Source organism: Vidua chalybeata, chromosome 1, assembly GCF_026979565.1.
Source record: "Vidua chalybeata isolate OUT-0048 chromosome 1, bVidCha1 merged haplotype, whole genome shotgun sequence".
Classification (NCBI taxonomy): Eukaryota; Metazoa; Chordata; class Aves; order Passeriformes; family Viduidae; genus Vidua; species Vidua chalybeata.
In genome coordinates, this window is record NC_071530.1 from 119,392,377 (window position 1) to 119,413,539 (window position 21,163).

The 21,163-nt window shown below is 35.9% G+C and overlaps 1 protein-coding gene across 4 annotated transcripts in view; it reads left to right on the plus strand.

Moving 5' to 3' along the window:
• The window catches only part of C1H8orf34 (chromosome 1 C8orf34 homolog), a 191,223-nt gene that overhangs the window by 49,253 nt on the left and 120,807 nt on the right, over window positions 1-21,163 (plus strand). For all 4 annotated transcript variants that reach the window (XM_053958307.1, XM_053958298.1, XM_053958316.1 and 1 more), the window contains exons 6-7: window positions 4,668-4,837; window positions 8,672-8,838. In XM_053958307.1, the coding sequence (XP_053814282.1) occupies window positions 4,668-4,837; window positions 8,672-8,838 (337 nt within the window). The remainder of the gene's footprint in view (window positions 1-4,667; window positions 4,838-8,671; window positions 8,839-21,163) is intronic.

Here is a 21,163-nt window from a genome sequence, read left to right on the forward strand (position 1 = left end):
TAAACTCTCTAGCATATACCACTTGTGCAGTGCAGCTCAACAGGCTTTCAGCATAGATTTAGAGAAGAAGAGTGATTTTTTCTTAATCTCCATGATTTTTAGTGACCTTCATTTCTATTTCTTGTTTGACCCTTTAAGGATTTTTAATTAATGTAAAATCTAGTCTGTTTTAAGAATATAAGCATTGCCAGGACCATTCTGTGGAATCCTGCCTCCTAGGAATGATCCCTTATACAAGCTAATTCCTGAAATGTTCCTGTGACCTGTTTCTACATGTATTATTTGTCTTGGGCCAAAAGCAGCTAAAGACAACCTGATAATCGTTATTTTAACATTAAAGAGAATTGGTTCTATTTCACCTAAATGTGTTCACAGGCGATGTTTATTTTTCAGGTATAAATGCAGTCAAGTTTTAATTTTTTAATACATGCTGATACTAGAGCTTCCTTATCTAAACTGTAGCAGCACTGAATAATTTTTGAAATCACATTCATCTATGGTTTGGATTAACAATTTAACTCATCAGGTCCATGTCTTTGGACTGGAACAGCATGGCCAAACTTGGCATTGGATTGTAGTAAAACATCAGCATTGCAGAGATGTTATGAGAGACATATAAAACTTTAATGTATGCTCTTCCTTGCTTTACTTCCTTGATGAACAGGGATATTTTGGGGAACTAAGAGTATGACAGAGCCCATAATTATGCTGTTTTATCTATGGTTTAGATTATGAACCTAGAGAAAATAGAGAATGCATATGTATGTTTCTTTATTTTTGATTCTTTATTTTTGTTTCTGATTGTCTTTTTTTAAAAAAAATATTTCTTTCTGGGTTCAGTAACTTCTAGCTTCCTTTGTCAGGCTAATACTTAATCAGCATTTTTGGTTGATGTAACTCCTCCTCCAAGTAATCCAGTTAATTAGTTAGTTGCTTAGTTACTCTAGCATTTGGATTTGGAAAACCATTTGCTCTGAATCTCTTTTGTGAAAGAATGTTTCATTTAAATGGATTCTTGTCAAATATCTCCTAGTATTAGCTTTTTGTCAGTACTTAGAGCTTTTTGTCCAAGACAGTAATAGAGAAAATACAGGCATATGAGGTGAGCCTTCAGTCAATATGGAATTTTCCATTTTGACATAATCTAAAATTTCTGAGTTCACTAGTAACCTTGAAAAGAAAAGCAAAATAAAAATGAAAATTACTACAATTAAAATAGGCTTATTGTAGCAATTACCTTCTTTTTCATTTACTTCAGGCTTTCAGAGGTGTTCTGTCTCTCTTGATGATTCAGCCTCTGTCTCTAGGCCATGGAGGCTATGTAATGTCAGAAACCAGCACTGCAAGTACACTGTGTAAGGAAAAGAGATAAGAAGGGATACCTTGTCAGTCACATATTTTAAAATGCAGATTTAATATAATACATATTTCTGAACTGACTCACCCTCATTGCCACTGAACAGAAACTATTGAAGGATTTTAGGAAACTGCACATTCCATGCATAATGTCAAGGGTTTAATGTAAACAAAGAAGAGCTAGGATGTTCACCTTTTTTTTTTTTTATATTCACAGAGTTCTAGGCTGAAAAAAGAACTCTGGAAGAAAACTCCAGAAGAGTGAGACCTGTCATAACATTGTGACATGTGTCTGGAATTCCCAGTGATATCTTTCAGTCACTTCAAACACTACTAATGGGAGACACTTAAGTATTAGAGATCTAGAGTTAGACCCAAGTGAAGATCTAAAAATTAATAGTAGACTTTGACCCTCAATGTTAATATTAAAAAAAAAATTCTATGCTGTTTAGGACATAGTTTCTTCTTATATGTAGTATTCTCAAATGAAAACAGGTTACTATTAATAAAAGAGAGGAAACAATTATTCTTAAGTCATAAAAATAAATTAATTTATTCTCATCCCAAGGTATTTCTCACTATGGAGATTCTCTCAAAATCCATATCAGAAAATAGGAATAGAGCTTTTTAAGTGATGCATAAATAAATGGATATACAAATGTTGTCCTCTCGGGTAGAGGTTGCATTCAGCAACCACATCTCAGCTCAGCATGTAGAGGAGAATCAGCTGTCTGTCAGTCTTTCCCTTCTCCTTTTCTCCACATAAAGGAAGTTTGAGTGTGTCAAATTGGTAGCCACTGATGTGGATCAGTGGATGACACCTGGACTGCACCATGAAATAGTGCTCTTTTAGTACAGATTTAAATACCTAGCTGTACTGAAAATATTTCTGTGCACACTAATGTCACTGTCAATATCTTCTGTTATTTATAGGTGAATATAAATTGGAAATCAATTAAGATTCTGAAGTTTATATGAAGAAATCAACCAAAACTATAACATCTTGTTTGAGAACAGAATACTTCATCTCAATATTTTGCAGCCTTTGAAATAGACTGCCAAATAAACATCCTAATGTTCTGAATAGAGCTGTCTCTTCTTCTCCATTTGGTGTTTCCAATGAGGCTGCTTATGTAGTTGAAAGGAGGACAATAAATTAGGTCAGTGAAACCATATTGTACTAATCTAACACAATTTAAAAAAAGGAAAGCAAGGTGATAAAGTGAGGCAAAGCATGACTATATAATTACATTTCTGATAAGTAGATTATGAAAGTGCTACTTTATCCCTAAAATGCCTATGAAAGAAATTAACATAGCAAGGACAATCACAAAATTCATGTTTTACTTATTCATATGCTGATTTTGCAGTGGGTAGTGTCAGGAAAAACTTATGGGCAAATTTTTTTTGGTGCTTTTGCATTTTGATTTAAGGGACTGAACGCTTTTAGCAACATTGACAGTGCAAGTTATTCTAACTAACTAGTTCCAGGAACAATTTTTATTAATTATTAGAAATTATCCTAGGGAGAAAGGGACAGGATAAAATAGCTAGAATAACAGGAATAAACCTCAGAAGGGGCCAGATGGTTAATTAACTAACGTAAGCACCTTGTGTAATGAAGGCATTATGAGCAGCAAAATAATTTTTTTTCTAAGCTCACAAGAACTACCACACTTGTGACAATTTGCACTTGTCAAGTGCCCAGAGGTGACTGTCATCTAGTCTACATTACCTGACTATGCCACAGCTCCAAATAGACACACAAAACATGTATTTGTAAGTAGATAAAAAACCCCAACTCCAGTGGTTAAGTATCCTAAAACATCTGAAGCCATAGATTCAAGTTTCAGTGGTCCTTGTAGAAAAAAAGCATTGTGTGAAAGTGAATTAGTCGGTCAAGTGATGGACAAATATGGACAGAGGTTTGGGGAGTGGAGTGTGGAAAAGCACTCATAGGCACATTGCAGAAAGCTAAACAAAAGAACAAGGGTGAGTGAGTCAGATCCAGGGCCAGGGTTACTTTTGACTCTCAAAATAGAGGTTCTTGTGCTCAGCAAAATTGCAGCATATAGCCAGAGGGTAAATATATTCATGTTGAAAGCACTTTGCAGCATTTTTTTTTTTTTTTTGTTACTTTCATTTCAATAGAGGCTTCTACTTCAAACTGCTTTTACTGTATCTGTTTCAATTAGGAGGAGATTTCAAAAATGGCTTGTTTTTAGGAAGGAGATAAAATATGGTTTCTAGGCTACCTAGTTAGTGTGCTGTACTTTTTCTGGATGCTTTTTGTTTGGAAAACATTCTTTTATGGCAGGAATATTTATTGAGGCACTAAGTTAGGTAACAGCCAAGGATTTGCTAAGGATTTGCTTTCCTATAATTTTCACTTGTTAAACGATAGGAATATATCTCTCCTAATTAGGCACACTATGTTTGAAATATCTTTAGTAACCTATAAACAGTTTAATTAAAGAAAAATAATTATTCTTATCCCATAATTTAATATCTTTTTCTTTTCTGGTATACAGGTGTGTTTTTTAGTTTGACTATGCTGTTATACATGACCCTTTATCTACAACCATTCTAGTAAAATTAAAAACAGAGATACTCACTACATCAGAATGCTTTTTCATAGAACTTAAGGACAACTTGTTTCTTTAATCTAAATTCCTAATATGATGGTGCAAGTTACTGCTATTGTTTTGAATATGTCAGTTATATTCTGCTTGCTTCTTGTAATCCTGTCCAGTTTATTGTCCTCCAGTAAGTGGTTAAAAATAGTTTCAGAAATGCATTTTATTCAAATGTTAATACTATTTTCAGAATAGAAAGATGCATTATGTAAAGCCCAGCAGGGTTATTTTTAAAATGCAAAATGCAGATGTATTTATTAGTTTTGCATTAATTCATAATGCAAATAAGAGTGTAGCTATTAATCTACAACTGTCTTTTGGCTGTTTTTTTTATACAAATGGCCTTGTGTTGCTTAGCAGAACAGATATACTGAAGGTTTTAAGAGCTGTGCATTTAATAAAAAAGGTGATTTTTCTACAGTTGCAATTAAAAAAAAATAAGTGAATGATTTGAGGCACCAAGGCATCAGTGTGCACAATTATTTCTTGGAATTTTGTTAATGGGGAACTTTTCATTAGTCCATCATTTTTTCTGGGTATTTTGCAGCCCTCTGAAATGATAATGCAATGTATTGGTTTTGTACTTCTAAATTTTTTTTCTTTCTCTGTTTACATCTATGGTTGAGAACAAGCAGTGCATTTTTTTTCCTGTTTTGTTTTGTTTTTTCTCTTCAGGACACAGCAGGTTTTAGCACCCCCCTTCTCAGACCTCGTGTTATTGGAGAATGGATTGGCCGTGAAGAAAATGATGCAGACCCTCTGGCTGCTGAGATGCTGCAGCCACCAATACCAAGAAATAAAAATGAGCAGTGGGACAGTGAGGATAGCAGCAGTCCTGGAGGAAGGTGGGTTTTTGATCTGGCCTAGAAACTTTATATTTTGTAAAACAGAGCTGTCTTTGTTACAAAAATTTAATTTCTAAGGGCAGAGTACAAGGGTTTTGAATTCTCATGCCATAGTGTGGGCACATGCAGAATAAATAGGAGTCATTAATATGTGACTTTTTTCTTATGCTTTTCTATATGATTAACTTAATACCCATTTGCAATCCTGTGGATTTATTCCTATGTGAAAAGCTAAGTGTATTTTGACATGGTTGGGGTCCACTGTGTAATAATGTTGTAATGTATAGCTTAATTCAGATACTTCATACCCTTCCATCTTTCCAGGGCTGGTAGTAGCTATTTATTAGTCTTCTTGACACTTAAGTAATAAATCTGGCTTTCTCATTTAAAGGAGAGATAGGCAAGGGGAACAGTATCTATATAATTTTTATCAGAACTTCTTAAATTCATTTTCATTTCACATCTTAGCTTTTTGGTGTTAATAACAAGTCTTTCTCAAAGAGAAATTTTGTTCTCTGCAGTAAATAATTTCTGAAGTTTTATTGTGCTTGACTGAAAAAGCTTGTGCTTTGGCTACGTGGAAGAGATTATAATACAAGGAGTCCATTTTCCATGATTTAAAGATATGTTTATCACAGAAGGTTAAATACTCACAGCCTTGCTTTGGGGATAAATGGAGATAAATTTTCTGCACTGCCTCTGTTAATTGGCTTAAGCACCTACATTTCTCCCTTAGCCTTGGAGCATATCTCCTGGGTTATAACTAGTACTTTGATTGGAACAGACACCTTTTTCTTCCTTTTTTTAGAAGGCAGAAACTCTCTGCTTTCCCTTTGAAAAGGTATAAGGTATTCCTTTACTTCACAGTCTTCCATGTGCCTTCTACATTGGAATTCACCTCCCTGTCACAGCGAAACTAATGTGTCACTAGCTGTGCTCTTACCGACTGCATTCATTAACTTTCCTCACATCTTGGGAATATTTGTTGTCCATGAGTACTTCATTTAATTAGATTATTGTGGGGGTAGCTGTGAGTACTACTATTTCAAAGAAGTAGCAGCATGTTGTAATGATCCCTCAGCCAGTCCTTGGACGGGAACCAACACAACTCAGACTCTGGGTCTCTTCAGTGCAGTTCCTGGGAAAATAATGGAGTCAGCAACTAGCACTGCAGCTTGATTGTGCAGGCCTGGGTTTCTTTTTCCTTATTCAGCAGTTCAGTAAAGGCATTGAATAAAGATCTGTTCCATGTTTCAGAGCAAATTGAGGATATTGTATCCCTTCTGTCAATAGAAGGGAGAAGAAATAAGCATCTCTGTCTAATTTCAAGAAGGGAGCAAAGAGGTCTAGTTCTGAGCAACAGACATGATTCAAAGCAGCACGTTTTTCTCTTTGTAGAGGGTGGTACAAGCTGAGAGAAACCTCACAGCTAATGCTATAATTAAAAATATGATTAACAGCTTTGAGTATAGTATTTGAGGAATCACGTCGAGTATCATGACAAAATCAGGTTTCCTGGTGTGTGAATAAGGAGAATATAGAGAACTTGATGCCAGGAAAGAGTCATGGGATACTGATATCTCTGTTTTTAGGTGCCGTAAGTGCTGAAGGCCTACTGAAAAATATGTATTGCTATGTGGGAGTACTGATTTTCAGTGGAAATGAGTAACTACTAAATTACATGCAGCATATGGATTTACATTTGGATGACTGATTTTATGTCTGGGACAATTCTTTGCTTCATTAGCATTTCATCAGTTTTTGTATGGCATTTATAAAAACCATGTTTACAGTCTTGTAAAGGAATCATAAAGTTGCAGAACTTGAAAATAATGGTGATACTAAAATTGATGTCAACTACATATGGAAATTTTAAAGACCCATGTTGATCAGGGTTAATCTGAATATTTAATAATAGTTCACTAATAACTGTCAGTTTCTTCAAGGTCTGATTTAGTGTTACTGTGAATTAAAGTGTTATTAATGCAGAATTTTGGAATTGACCACACACCAAATGCACAAGACAAGTACTAGGTAATAATAACTTCGTTTCAATGTAGCAAATAACTAGTACATCTAAAAATAGTGTGAAGAGTGTTTTTTGCTCTCAAAAGAGTCACTTTATCAGTTGTAAAGAAAGTTTGGCTTTGTCATCTGTATTTCAGTAATCTATTTCATAGTTAATGTAGCCTTAAGTAGTTAAGTTGCCTTTTGTAAAAATAAGTTTCATTTTGGAAAATGAAAGAGAGGGGAATTTTAAATATCCACATTCAGTGTTTCCAATTTTATCTTGTTAAATTTTATTTAGAAACACTTTTAATAAAAAGTGATCGGTTGTTTATCACTATTTATCAGGATCTATGGGATAAGCCAGCAAGCTCTTAGACCTAATTATAATACTCAGTTAAAATACAAGAATGGGAAAGTCAAAACTGTAATAATTCCATTATTTCCAGGTTGTATGTTTTATTTTACCTGTCACTAAACATAAGAAAATTGTACATATATGAAAAACTATATAAATATCCAAATAATTAGACATGACAAATCATTGGTAAAGTAAGTGCCATCAGTGTAATGTGACAGAACCACCATTTCCTCTTGAAAACATGCATTCCTGTGATGATGAACAATGGAAGCAGACATGTCATATATTTGAAAGCCCAGCCTGGTAACTCAAAAGGATAAAAAAAAGAGCAACTGAAAGGACAGGTGTCACTACTGCTCTGACTGGGAATGACAATGTAGCCAGTCTGTGGTAGCTCTGTTAGGGATGTCTTGTCAAATGGATGAAGGGTCACCTTTTTGTCCTTAATGTTCTGGATTGCTACAGAGGAAAGATTGTGTTTGTCACTGGTTTTGCACTGCTATCTATTGCTGCTGTAAGGAAGAAAGGCAAGGTATTAATAAGTGGTAAGAGACCATAGAAAAGTGCTGAGGGCAATCCTGCTGGTACCGAGCTCATCTTTCAGAAATTTGAACTCCATGAAAATAGGATCAAACTCATTTCCAAGTCAGTGTTAGTAGTTTTCTATATGAAAAATTTCTTGGAGGAATTCTGAGAAGATGCAAGGCTCTTGGGAATCTTCCTCCAGGCATAATGTATGTACACAATGGGGAATTTGAGTGGTTTTTATTAGATACTCTTGTCTCTTAGAGCGTGAAATGAACTAGAGCTTGCAGAGGCTGCATCCATAACCTGATGTCCTAAACTCAAAGGCCATTCTTCATCTCCAAGGTGCACTTTATCTTATTATTGCTGGAGAAATGAACAATTGTTGATTATATTAAAAATCATACATTTGCAACAATTCTGCCTTCTTGCAACAGACTGTAAGGACAGTCTGAGGTGTTGGTGGTAAAGTCACAAGGTCCCCCTCATGGGCACAAAAGGGCAATGAACTCCTGTCTGTTTTATGTTGATACAGTAAGGAATGGCAAACTGTAGCAAGTCCTGCCTTAGACCCTTCTAACATCTGTACAATTCCACTAGTCTGTTACTTAGGTCAGAGGCACAACTCAACAAATCAGGAAAAGTGTTATAATCCTTTGGGGTAATGATATTAAAACTACTCTAGAGAGCAGTTCTTTGTTGTCAACTTTTTGCTATGCTTATCAATAGCTTAGCAATACTGATTACTAATTGACTTCCTGTTCTATATGTGTAGATTATTTAGACTTGATTAGTGCACATAAAAATCAATGGGAAATTTCCCAAATTCAATCAAATTTTAAAGTAGAAACTGAAAACACAAAATGTCTTAGAACATCCAATGAGTGATGTATTTTGAAGAGAGCACCAGTAAGAGAAAGTTGTGCTTTCCTCCCTCACAGCTTAAAAATGGAGCCAAAGACCAAAGGATTAAAACATCAACAGCAGCAACATAAGAAACTGCTGGCTGCCATGCTTTCTCAGGACTCCTTTGATTCAGCACAAAGCACAGCTCCATCTGTAACTGAAGAAGACATTGACAATGAAGATGATGCAATGGAACTACTGGGTAACTGCAAAAAATTATGTGTATTTTCTGAATTTTTTAATTATAAAAAGTCAAACAGAGATTAGTCAAAAACTGCTCCCTATGTTTGAAGCTAAAGTATTCAGCAGCTGTGTGAAGGTTAATTAGGGTTTAACATGAAACTTTCAGGAGAAATGTAAGGAGGACCATAAATGTGTGTGGATAAACTCCCAGCTGCATCCAAATTCCATGAAATAAATGCTTCAGATACTTAAAGTAATTAATTTGGTTTCCTACATAAATACCTTTCACATTTTACTTGCAGAATGTATTTCTGTACAAGGAACAGAATCAGCTTCACTGTCTTTCATCTGGTTCTACTTTTTCTTAGCTGTATCAGTTTTAACTTCAGTAGATTTTTTTTTACTAACTAGCTATACAAAGCTTATGTAATGGGAATTTGTAACCTCTTCAGGGGATTTTATTGTAATTTTCCACTAGACTGTATTGTATCTTAAATTGCACTCTAGAAGACTTGATGCTTGCTGCTGCCTCCCTTTCCTAGAATTACTAACTGTATTTAATAAATAATGGTTCTAATTTTACTTAATAATTTATTTTCTGCTATTTTTCAAAGTTTCAGTGTATGATGCTTAAAAGGCAGTCATGGATTTCATTATTTGTTCACAGTTTCTGTTCTATGGAACTTTATGTGGGATCAAAGCATGGGAAGTTCCCAATCTCAAAATAACTGAGGTCTCTTGAGTTTATGAATTCTAGCATGATTTTTCTTTTTCAGGTTGGACCTTAATCTAAAAATAAGGAAAACACATGCTGCTCTTTTTGCTCTCTATATTTCTGTTGCATCCTTACTATAGTCTTCAAAGAAACCCAGTATAGTTGAGGTTGGAGGGGACTGCTGGAGTTATCTAGCACGACCTTTTGCTCAAAAAGATCAGCCATAGCAAGTTTTTCTGAGTGAATTTTGACTCTCTCCAAAGAGGGAGATTCTACAACATCTCTGGGCAGCCTGTTCCAGTGCTTGACCATGCTCATGGTAAATATATATATATATTCTGCTCAATTAATTGTGAATTAATAAATAATTTCCTCTTATTTTTTAGTAGTTTAAAGTTTGATACATGCATTTGTTTTACAAGAAAGAAGAGAATGGCCTGGATCACTCATTGTTTATCACACACAGGATAGATTTTTTGTTAATTTCTGTGCAGATAGTGAGCAAAATGTATCCAATAGATGTACAGGTTTTTCTTCCTTGAATCCCTGAAGGTATCTGGAACCAAGAAGGCAGTATAAAGGAATTTTCTAGTGTCTTGACATTTAGGTAGAAAATTATCTATGTACAAACTAGTGCTTTGGGGTTTTCTTTTAATAAGTACTTGATTGTAAGAATTCATTCTAGTTTTGTGCCATGCAAAACCTGGAATATTTTTCTATCCTGCAGTTCATCAAAGCTGGCTAAGTTTATACAAACCCAACTTAAAACTAAAAGTTCACAAACAGGACCTCCAGTTTGGGTAGGGTGTTGTATAAATGAATGTAAGATTCTGAGGCAAAATACTGACATATTTGAGGAGTAGCCATGCTTGTAGTGATTATAATACTGCCATGTTATAGTAACAACCACTGAGAGACAGTTCTATATGCATATTTTGGTATTTAAAGTGCTGTGCTTCAGAAAAAGTGTCTTTTATTTTAATTCTCATTTTGCAATTTGCTGACAGTATGTGTGTTATATTTCGTATAATGGTTACGCTACATTCTCCAGAAATGCTCAAAATTTGTGGATATGACTGTGTTACATGGGAAGGATGTTTTAGTTTTCCTTTGAAGGTAACATAAAGAAATTCAGTTCCTATAAGCTAATATAGGTATTTTTCATTCCTATATTTTCCAGGTCAGTAACTGATACTCCGATTGCTGGGGTTTTTTATTTGTTGGTTTTTGTTTTTTTTTTTATTAGGTACTACATTCATCCATTATCTGCTTTGATGCTTTTTTACACACCTTATATGCAGTATAACTAATTTCAAATCATGGCTTTCTGCCATCACTGAATTGCAGGGCATTGTTGCATATAGCTCTTTGATTTGCTCTCTTCAGAGTTCAGTATTTTTTGTTTATTCAACCCTTTCTTAAAAAATTACAAAACTTCATGCTCCTAAGTCAGGATCCTGGGAAAACAGTTCTACTATTTATAACAGATAATTTAAAGCATACACTATGTTTAAAATGCAGAACACAAACATCCATCTTTAAGTGTGCTCAAGAGAATCTTTTTCAGATTTTGGTTGATTTATTTAGATATTAAAAGCATGAAGCTGACTTTTTGCATATTTTCTTTAAAAAAACCCATTGCCTAGGTGAGTCAATGAAGGTTTCTGCTAGAATTCTTTTATATTCCTAATAAAAGAAACAATTACATTGTTATCCATTTCAAAAGAAATGTATGTGCAAAGAAGAAAAAGAATGTTACAGGGCTATGTTCTGATTTCAGTTATCACTTTTTTTTTAAGATAAGATGCATAGGAGGGCTGTTCCCATGCCAGTGACTTTCTAAGTGTGTTCAGTTAAGCAGATGGCTGCAATAGATTAGTGACTGATAACATCATAATGGAAATTATCTTCTTGACTTCAGAAATCTGAGAACTGTAACTGTCAATTCACATGTGTTTGTAAATGTTAAAGGGTTGTAGCAATTGATGTCTGGGACAAAATTATATCAAGGGACTCATTTTTTACACATCATAATGCCAAGTATTGTGTTTTGTAAATCTAACCAGGAGCCGACATAGTTCTTTGAGAAATTCTGCAGCCCATTTGGAGTTCTATGACATTTGGGCTTAAGCTGTCTCTCACATTTGGGTGAAGTCCACTGAGACTTAGAAATGATGTTATTCCCTCAGTATCTCATGGATGTGCATTGGAGAGGACTGAACTGTTCTTTTCCCTGAAGTTGCTGTGAATATTGATTATACAGTCACCAAAGCATGACTCTTTGGTTTTAAAAAATCAATTGACTAAGTGTAAGAATATAATTGTTTAAGTGTATTGCTGTGCACAAACATACATATAGTAAAAGTATAAGGATTTCTGTAGCACATTTGGACTTAAATATACATTCTTAAAGTTTTTACAAGTAAGGAAGATGAAAAAGACATTCTGTGTTGTTTTGCACAATAATGGTATAGAGAATAATTTCTGTGAGGAGCAGCTCAGGTCATTTAGCCTGGAGAAGGGGAGGCTTAGAGGAAACCTTATCACACTCCAACTTTCTGAAAGGAGGCCAAGTAGAGTTTTCTGTCTTCTCACATGTAAGAAGTGGCGGGACAAGGCCACAAGTCATGCCAGGGTTGATTTAGGTTAAATATTAGGAAAAGTTTTTTCATGGAAAGGTTTGTCAAGCATTTTAACAGGCTGCCCAAGGAAATGGCTGAGTCACTAACCCTGGAGGGATTTAAAAGATAAGCAGATGTGGCACTTAAGGACATGGTTTAGTGGTGGACTTGGCAGTGCTAGGGCAATGGTTGAACTTGGTGATCTTAATGGTCTTTTTCAGCCTAAATGATTCTATAATTCTGTGATATTTAGTTATAATACTCAAGCAGCAATTTCTTAGTTTTGCCCAATCTCTCAGTGTGTTCTTGGTGCTAAAAGTGTTACCATATGTTAACAGATGCTGTGCAGTAGTTAACTCTGCAGCACCACTGCAAAGGGTACCCAGGAAGCTCACTTACACAACTGTGGTTGAAGTGAAAGGTGGTGATGACTGAAGCCAAATTCCTGCAATTGATGCCAGTCTGTATGATTCTGAAGAGCCTCTCTGATTTCAATGCAAATAATCTTATATCTGAGCTGAACTTAAGTGTTTGGAGCATCAGGACTTGTAAAACTCTTCTTTTCTGTGGAGCTGGTTTCACAAAACTAATGCTTTTTTCCCCATAATGTATAAATTTGAAGTGAAAGTTGAAGTGATTGTTTACCTCATGTTTATTATGTGTAATTCCTTCTATACAGTAATAAATCAGAATCTTTAAAGATATAAATGCACTTCAATTAGTAATAAACTTTCCAATTATTGATTTGGGAGAAACCTGATGTGTTCTTTTGGCTTTAATAACTCTTCTTCTAATCTTTAGACTTTCTTTTTTTCTTCAAGAGCTTTCAAATGTTAATTATTTAATCATTTTAACACCCTTGAAAGGTTGTTTGGTGATATATTTACATTTTATAACAAGAGGAGATAAATAGAATATAGTGGAGATTGCATTTGCCTGAAGGATAAGACTGTAGCTCAGTGTCTGGTAGTTTACCCCTTAAATATCTATACTGCTTTTTTAATGAGCTTCTGAGTCATTAATGAAAGGGTGTGCAATCTGCAGTGTTTTCAGTGCATTTCCTCTGATTTATCAGACGTTCCTGTTTTCCTTGGTTCCTAAAGGTCTTTGACAACATGCAGGAAGCTGACTCTAGCCATGATAAATTATACTAATGCTAGCAACAGGTTGTTGCTTTTTGTTGACTTTCCCAGATGAATGAAACCTTCTCCGTTATGTGACTAGAATACAGAATTTTCAGAAAAGAGACCACAAAGCCCTGGGGAAGATGATGTGACTTGTACTACATCTTTAGAACAGTTTTCTGGCCTGTAGCCTGTTTTGTTGTGATTTAAGTAGAATGATTGTGTGGGAGAAAGATGTGTGAATTGCTCCTAATGTTCCCTTTCACTGAGTCTTGTGTTTTTGGAAGCTATTGGGAAATCGGCAAAACTACCAGTGGGCATGTGCTGTGTAGGGCATGCACAGAGAATGACACCCCTGGGAGACAGGAGGCCTCCTCTGCATGCAGAGACTGGCTGTGCTATACACTGCAGTTTTCAGTGGCAGATACGGGGCGCTGGTGTGTGTGTAACAGATGTCCTCTAGAAGAGCACTCAGGCTCCATCAGGTGTGGGTTTAAATATCTTTTTGAGGTCAAAGTCCAGCAAATACCATTTTCAGTTTTTCTATTTTTTTTCTGCAAATATATAAAGTCACTGAGCAAGAGAAATGTGCAGGTCTGTTTAATGTCATTCATGGAGTTCATTGATTTCATTTCATCTTGTGGCCATTTGCTAAAAGACAGAAACATCTGTGAGCATATTTTAGTTGATCTGAGAATAAGCAAAGCTTTAACTTGTTTTCAGAGAAGAGGGATTTGGTGTTTAAAGTCCTAATAGAATTCTGCTCTTGCATTTTTCTATGCTTAATACTCGAGGTATTTGATGTTTAAATAGAATTTTTAGACTGACAATAAATTTCAGTAAGCTAAATTCTATTGTTTGGTTAAGGGTGTGTTTGTAATGTTAGAATAAATTATTAAATGAATTAGTCACATATTACAACACTTGTTACAACTACTGGTTAGATAAGCATAAAATGGATTGAAAGTGAGGTTGATTGTTCTTCATATTGCTATAGGGAAAGTAGAGAGAGAAAACCAATTATAGCTAGTGATACTAGCTTCTCTTGACTTGAAATAAGATACATGAGCTAATAAAAAAGCTTCAAAAGAATGATTAATTATCAAGAAATAGATGTGTACCGAATATAATGATGTGCAGAAGCTTAAAATGTCATTCATTTATAGTTTGTAAAAGAAACCAAACTTTATTTTAAACCTGTACCTAAACAAGAGTGGAGAAAGTGTATGTCCACTACTAAACTGTGTCCTATGCACCACATCTACACATCTCAGCCACTTCACTGGGCATCCTAGTCCAATGCCTGACAAACTTTTAATGAAGAAATTTTTCCTGATATCCAATCTAAACCTCACCTGGCATGACTTGGATCCTTGTCCTGTCACTTGCTACATGGGAGAAGCACCTGACCCCCACCTGGCTACAACATCTTTTCAGGGAGTTGTAGAAGTGATAAGGTCAGCCCTGAGACTCCTTTTCTCCAGGCTAAACAACCCCATCTCCCTCAGCTGCTCCCATTAGACTTGTGCCCCAGACCCTTCACCAATTGCCCTTTTCTGGGTATGTTCCAGCACCTCAGTGTCTTTATTTTAGTGGGAGGTCTTAATCTGAATGCAGGATTTGAGGTTGGCCTCACCAGTGCTGAGTACAGAGGGACAATCCCTGCCCTGGTCTCGCTGACCATGCAATTCTTGATCCAAGCAAGGATGCCATTGGCCTTCTTGGGCACTCAGCTGTTTCATGTTCAGTCATCTATCAAACAGCACTCCAGGCCCTTTTTCACTGGGTAACTTTCCAGTTATGCTGCCCCAGCTTGTAGCACTGAGTGGAGTTGTTGTGACCCAAGGGCAGCACCCACCCCTTCACCTTGTTGAGCCCCACACGTACCATTGGACTTGGCCCATCAATCCAGCCTGTCCAGATGCCTCTGCAGAGCCTTCCTTTGGCAGATCAACACTCCTGCCCAATTTCGTGTCATCTGCAAACTGACTCAGGGTGCCCTTGATCTCTTCATCCAGATTATTGCTAAAGATGTTAAACAGGGCTGGCCCCAATACCGAGCCCTGGGGAACACCACTGGTGACCAGCCAGGAGCTGGATGTAACTCCATTCCCCACATTTCTCTGGCCCCATCATCCAGCCAGTTTTTCATTCAATGAACAAGTGCACTTATCCAAACTGTGAGCAGTCCATTTCTTCAGGAGAATACTGGAGAAATGGTGTCAATTACTGAAGTCCTGGGGGACACCATGCACAGCATTTCTGTTGTAAGTAAGTAAGGTCACCTTGTTATAGAAAGACATCATGTTGGTCAAGTAGACACTGCCTTTCATCAGCCCATACTGGGTGAGCCTGATCCCCATGGACATGAGGTTTTCCTTCATGTGCTGTGTGAGATGATCTGCTCCGTGACCTTCTCCTGCACCGAGGTCAGGCTAACGGATCTGTAGTTCACTGATCCTTCTGGCTGCTCTTGTAGATGGGTGTCACATTTGCTAACCTCTCACATTTGCATGTTGATAAAGTATCTTTATGTACTTGCCCTGATCTTGTATAATCCCTAGAAATGGGATATCCCTAGGATGCTGGATAAATTGATGTCCAAACTACTTTGTACTACTTTAGGATACTCAGGTTAGTTTAGACATACTGGGGAGATCATTCTGTGGCAATATATCTAAGGAAATCCAGCAATGGATGTAATTACTTTTGTATCTGGATCTGTTTTAGTCAGGGTGCTGACTCTCCAGTATTAGTAATCAGCGCTTGCATCCTCATATACTCTGTATATATTCTTTAACTTGCAGTGAAACTGAAAATGAGAATGTTGGAGTTCACAAGCTGGCTGGGGAGATCTGGCCTGCTTGATTGACCAGTCTCTGTGCTTAACTTGCTGCCAGCTCCTGGGCAATCACATTCTCTTTTTGGAGCATGCAGGGAAAGAAAGTTGGAAAAACGTCAGTTACAACAGTCAAGCTTGTAATTTAGTAAGAAACTACAGGATTTCTTCACTTGGAGATTCAGAAGAGAGCAGAGGAACCCTGTGAGCTCTGGTGAGGGTTCTTTACCACTCAGTTAAAGACATTTGAAATCACTGTTTTTTGTGCTGGGAGGACAGGATTGATCTAGATCTATCCAGACAATTCAGGGAGGTGACAGCAGAGTGAGAGTTACTACGATTACTGGATTTTGGGTATCACAACCCCTTAGAGCTAGTGTTTGAACTGCTTCATTGAATTCCTTGGCTTTGGGGCTGTTTTCAGCTTCTGAATTGTTCATCCAAATAATAGATAGGAAGAGGGCTTATTCAAAGAGACATTTGTGAATTCGTATTGTGAGGTAAGAGTGTGAAGGCAAGAAATTATATCCAAACACAGCAGAGCTTAAAGGTATTTTTCTTATTAATGTGTGGCTGATTAGTGTCATGTTTTTCTGAATTGCTGAAGTATCAACTTCTATGAATAATTTGTCCTTTATTTTATACACAGATAATTTGCTCACAATAACATAATTGCTGCCAGCAAGAACATTCAATGAGGTATAAATTTAGCAGGGTTTTGATGCTTGGCCATAGAGATCTACTTATAAATATAAAATCACACATATAAATTCTAAAAAAACCCAAATAAAAATATTTTTTGCAAGAGTATTTCTTAGGTTTTGCACCCTGAATCATGTGTTTATAATAATGGACAGAAATTGCCATATGTAACAATACAAAGTAAAAATTGAAACAAAGTTAATCAAGCCAAACTATGTATGAAATACTTTAAAATGTGCTTTTCTGTTCGTCTTCCTAAACTAGAATTTATTGAGAGGAAGGTGTTGAAAATCCATTGTGGAAAAACTGATTCCATTGCCATGTGCTGTAGAATACCACAGCAACTTTGTCAAAAATTCATATTAGGTTTTTCTGATGCATTAATGCCAATGCCTTTCCAATTGTTGAAACTGTAATTTAATGCCATTTGCAGAAAATAGGGGTTTATTTACATTTCCTGAATATAGTTGTTTCTGGTGCAGTTAGGGGAAAGTGTTGAATTTGGTGCACCCAAATTTGTTGGGTTGATTTGTTGAATCTGATGCACCCAAAACTAAGAAAGTTCTGTTGAAATACTATGGATATCTTGTCTGCTTATGTAAGTATTATAATTAAAAACTTGTTACATACTGTTTTCTGGTATTTTATACTGTATTTGCTTTTGGTTTTTCTGTTTCATTTGGTTTTGTTAGTTGAGTTTGGCACTCTAAATTTGTTTGAGACATAGGTTATTTGTGGTTTATTCCTAACTAGTATATTAAAGGATATTTTAAATACTGCTTTTCTGCAGATGATAATTTACATTAGTGGCTTCTATAAAGAGTTAGATTTGAAACTATTTAGTCTATTTCCAGAACTGATAATATATGCCATGTGAAATGATCATCAGAAAGCATTAATAATCAAAATATATTATTTCTGCTGCTTCCTAACATTAGAAGCCTAATTTGACATGATTTAGTGGAATTGTGTTGGCACTTGTCTAGACATGAACTTACGTGCTTCTTATGTGGAGCACAGTGACTATTTAAGGAGAATTTTGGGAGAAACTAAAAAATTATATATTAAACTGAGGGCTCATGATGCTTCTTCCTCTGCCATTAAAGAAAAGGAGAAAGAGAGGAGAAGGTGTATTAATATTACATCTCAATGTAGATAGATATCACTTATATGAGAACTTCAGCTACCACGTATGAATAGATTCTGGAAGAGAACAAAAGAATATTTTGAGAAATAATATCCTCAAGTTGTTACAGAAATTGAGAATCGCAGAATTGTGTCCTAGTCTTAAAGAAAGAGTCAGCATTTAGGTGACAAGCCCTGAAAAGGCTCAATCTGCTTGAACCTCTTACTTGAAAGTGAAAGCTAAATTATGAAAGCTAAATGTGTGGTTTAAATACATAGCTGTACTCAAAATAGTGCAAGGCCCAAGCAGCTCAGAACACTAAGTTGCAGTAGAAAGAGTCACTTCTTCATACCTTGGTTTAACTGCTTTCTATATCTTTCTGTGTCTCGGTAGGTCAGTTAAATTTGTTTCAGTTTCAGGTGGAGTATGTAATGGAGCTGATCCCAAGTCTGCTAGTGCTAGAATGAAGCTGTGGGTAGGATTTTATGCATGTCATCATAGTAATGAGAAATCAGGTATCTAATGCATTGCTGTCATCTCTCTCCTTCTCTCAAAAAAATGTCTTTTGATGTGGAATGCAGCATTTGATTGCTATGTACTTGATACATTTTCAGGACTTCATACAAAGTAGTTTTAGGTAGTTTGCCTTGAAACAGTAAGTATTTCTCTTGTTCTTTGAAGTTAGGTTAAGTGTTTTCTATAATTACTGTTTAGATTATACTCTTAGCATACCACTTTGCCCCTAATCACTCATGAGTTCATTCTTGTATTAATTATTCCTGTCTGCCAATAGTATGGGAAAATCACACAGCGCTAAATTAAAATTTATTCCCTGAGGACTGATTCCTTGTTTCCTTTCATTAAATGAATGCACCAAATATTTTTGGCTTTTCTCTGGGCAGGAAAGCTATTGTTTCTTGCTCATTCCACCGGACTGTGTATTTGGATTTTGGGATTTTCTACCTCATCTACCCCAAATACTTCCATTTAAAGGTAAGGTGATGTAAAAATTGTGTGCTACTTTGTTTTCCTTTTGATGGGGTTTTCCATTGTTGCAAGGCAGTGCTTTGTGATGTTAAAATCAACTTGCATCTGCAGTTTGCCATGTGGCAGGATAACACAGCAGCTGATGTTACCTCTTCCAAGATGTATAGGCAGCAAATCATATGATAAAGTAACACAGTTACCATCAAAACCTGTAGCAAAAATCAGTGCCCAATAAATATTAGTGTATTATCAGGGAGAAAAAAACAAACTCAAACAGTATCTATACAGCCAGTTACTAAAAGCCTTTTAGTTTTGGCTTGTAAGGTTAGCATGTGCTGAGACTTGACATCCAGTTTAGCAACTAGTGTAATTCACAATTGTCACTATGGTTTATGGATGCAGAATTAATAAAAGGACTATTCAAAAGATATTGATAAACTCTGACAAGTTTCTAAATCACAGAAAATAAGTAGTGAGTGCTGACTGTGAGTTTGTTACTTTGGAAGTCAGACTGAAATGTCTTTTTGCATTGGACACTACCAATGTTAGTAACTCCAGAAGACTGATCACTTCGTTGTTAATGTGTACTTAAATATTTGGGTTTACATTCACAGATTTGCCATGTGGATTTGTAAGTATGAGAAAGAGACTGAGAATTGGGTGTATGATTTTATTGAGAAGAAGTAATTGGATAGTAAGGTAAAACAGATTGACTGTAAAATTGCCATTTTTTAGTGTGAAACCTAACAAAATGAAATTGGAGTTGACAAGTACTGTAATAGGGTGGGGGAATAGCTTTAGTAATACATTCTTCTCCACAAGTGGGATATTTCAAAATAACTAGTATTCCCAGCAGAAACAACAATGAATTAGTATATCTGATATCTCATGTATGTGTGATACTGTCTACTAAGAGTAAAATAATGAAATAAGAGGAAATGATTTAGAGAGGAAATAATAGTACAGTTAGGAGGATGAATATAAAAATAGAGCCATATCTTCCTTTTTCCTTGAGGCTATTTAATTTTTTTTTAAATGGCAAAACCTCATAAACAGAAATGTGGGTCAAATGGAAAATTCAGGTTTCCTGAAGCTTCAATTGCTGCAGCAGAGCTATGTACTTTGATGTGATGAGATATAACAGTTTTGAGATAAGCAGATAGTAAAGAAGTATAGGTGCTGCCTTTTGCTTGCCTTTCACATTCACTTACAGCTTGTGTTTTCTAACAATCCTTTAAGAAAAAAAGAAAGAAAAGAAAAAAATTAAATGCATAGAGTAGTATACAGGATAAAAGTTGTGATAGCAAAGAGATTGAGTAAGTTGTGCTGCAGCAAGTCCAGCAGCTAGAAGCAGGAGACATCCCTTTTTAAGACTGTCCAGTGTTTATAAAGGAGTCCTATCTATCCTCCCAGAGCTGAAGTGGAGGTTCCTGAGAAGAGCCACAACCTTTACTGAGGTCCACAGCAGGAGGGTGTGTGACTCTGGGCAGAAATTGGTACAGGCAAAATCCTGATTAAATATAAAAGGGAAAAAAATCAGTGTATGGATAATTAACTGCTGAAACAGGTTGCTCAGGGAGGTTGTGGAGTCACTGGCCTTGGATTTGTTCAAGACTCAGTTGGGTAAAATCCTAAGCATCTTGAATGATGCTACTTTGAGCAAGACGGTGAGCCTTAGAAATCCTGAGTTCCTTCTGAGCCTGAATGATTCAGTGAATTGCCAATGTAGAGAGGGTCATGACATGTAATTTTGCTGTACTCTGCTTGTAATATACTCAAAATGGGATCATTAGAAACTTTATGTTGATCTATATCTGAGTAAACTGCTGTGCAAATAAATGTTTTACCAAAAAAACACAGAGGAGACAAAGGGATTAGATCTAGATTTCAGAGAGAAAGTAAGCTAGGTATGAAATAGGATACTTTCTCTGTGATTAGAAGACATGCAGAGGGGTTTAAAATATTAGACTGTTTAGATAACCTGTATAAGAATTATATCTGTCATGCAAATATGCATGAATGATTGCTGTATTTCCTTATTCCTCTCACATCTATATTACTTAATATAAAAAGGCAGTTTCAAATATGGTAACAAGTATTAGAAGTACAAGCTGCACTTCTAACTAACCAGTAGCTGATTAGCAGTTCAGTCATCTAGGATGGGCATTCATTTACTGATGACAATTGTATGAGCTCTCTAGTATTGCTGAAATTCTGTCAAACATCGTGG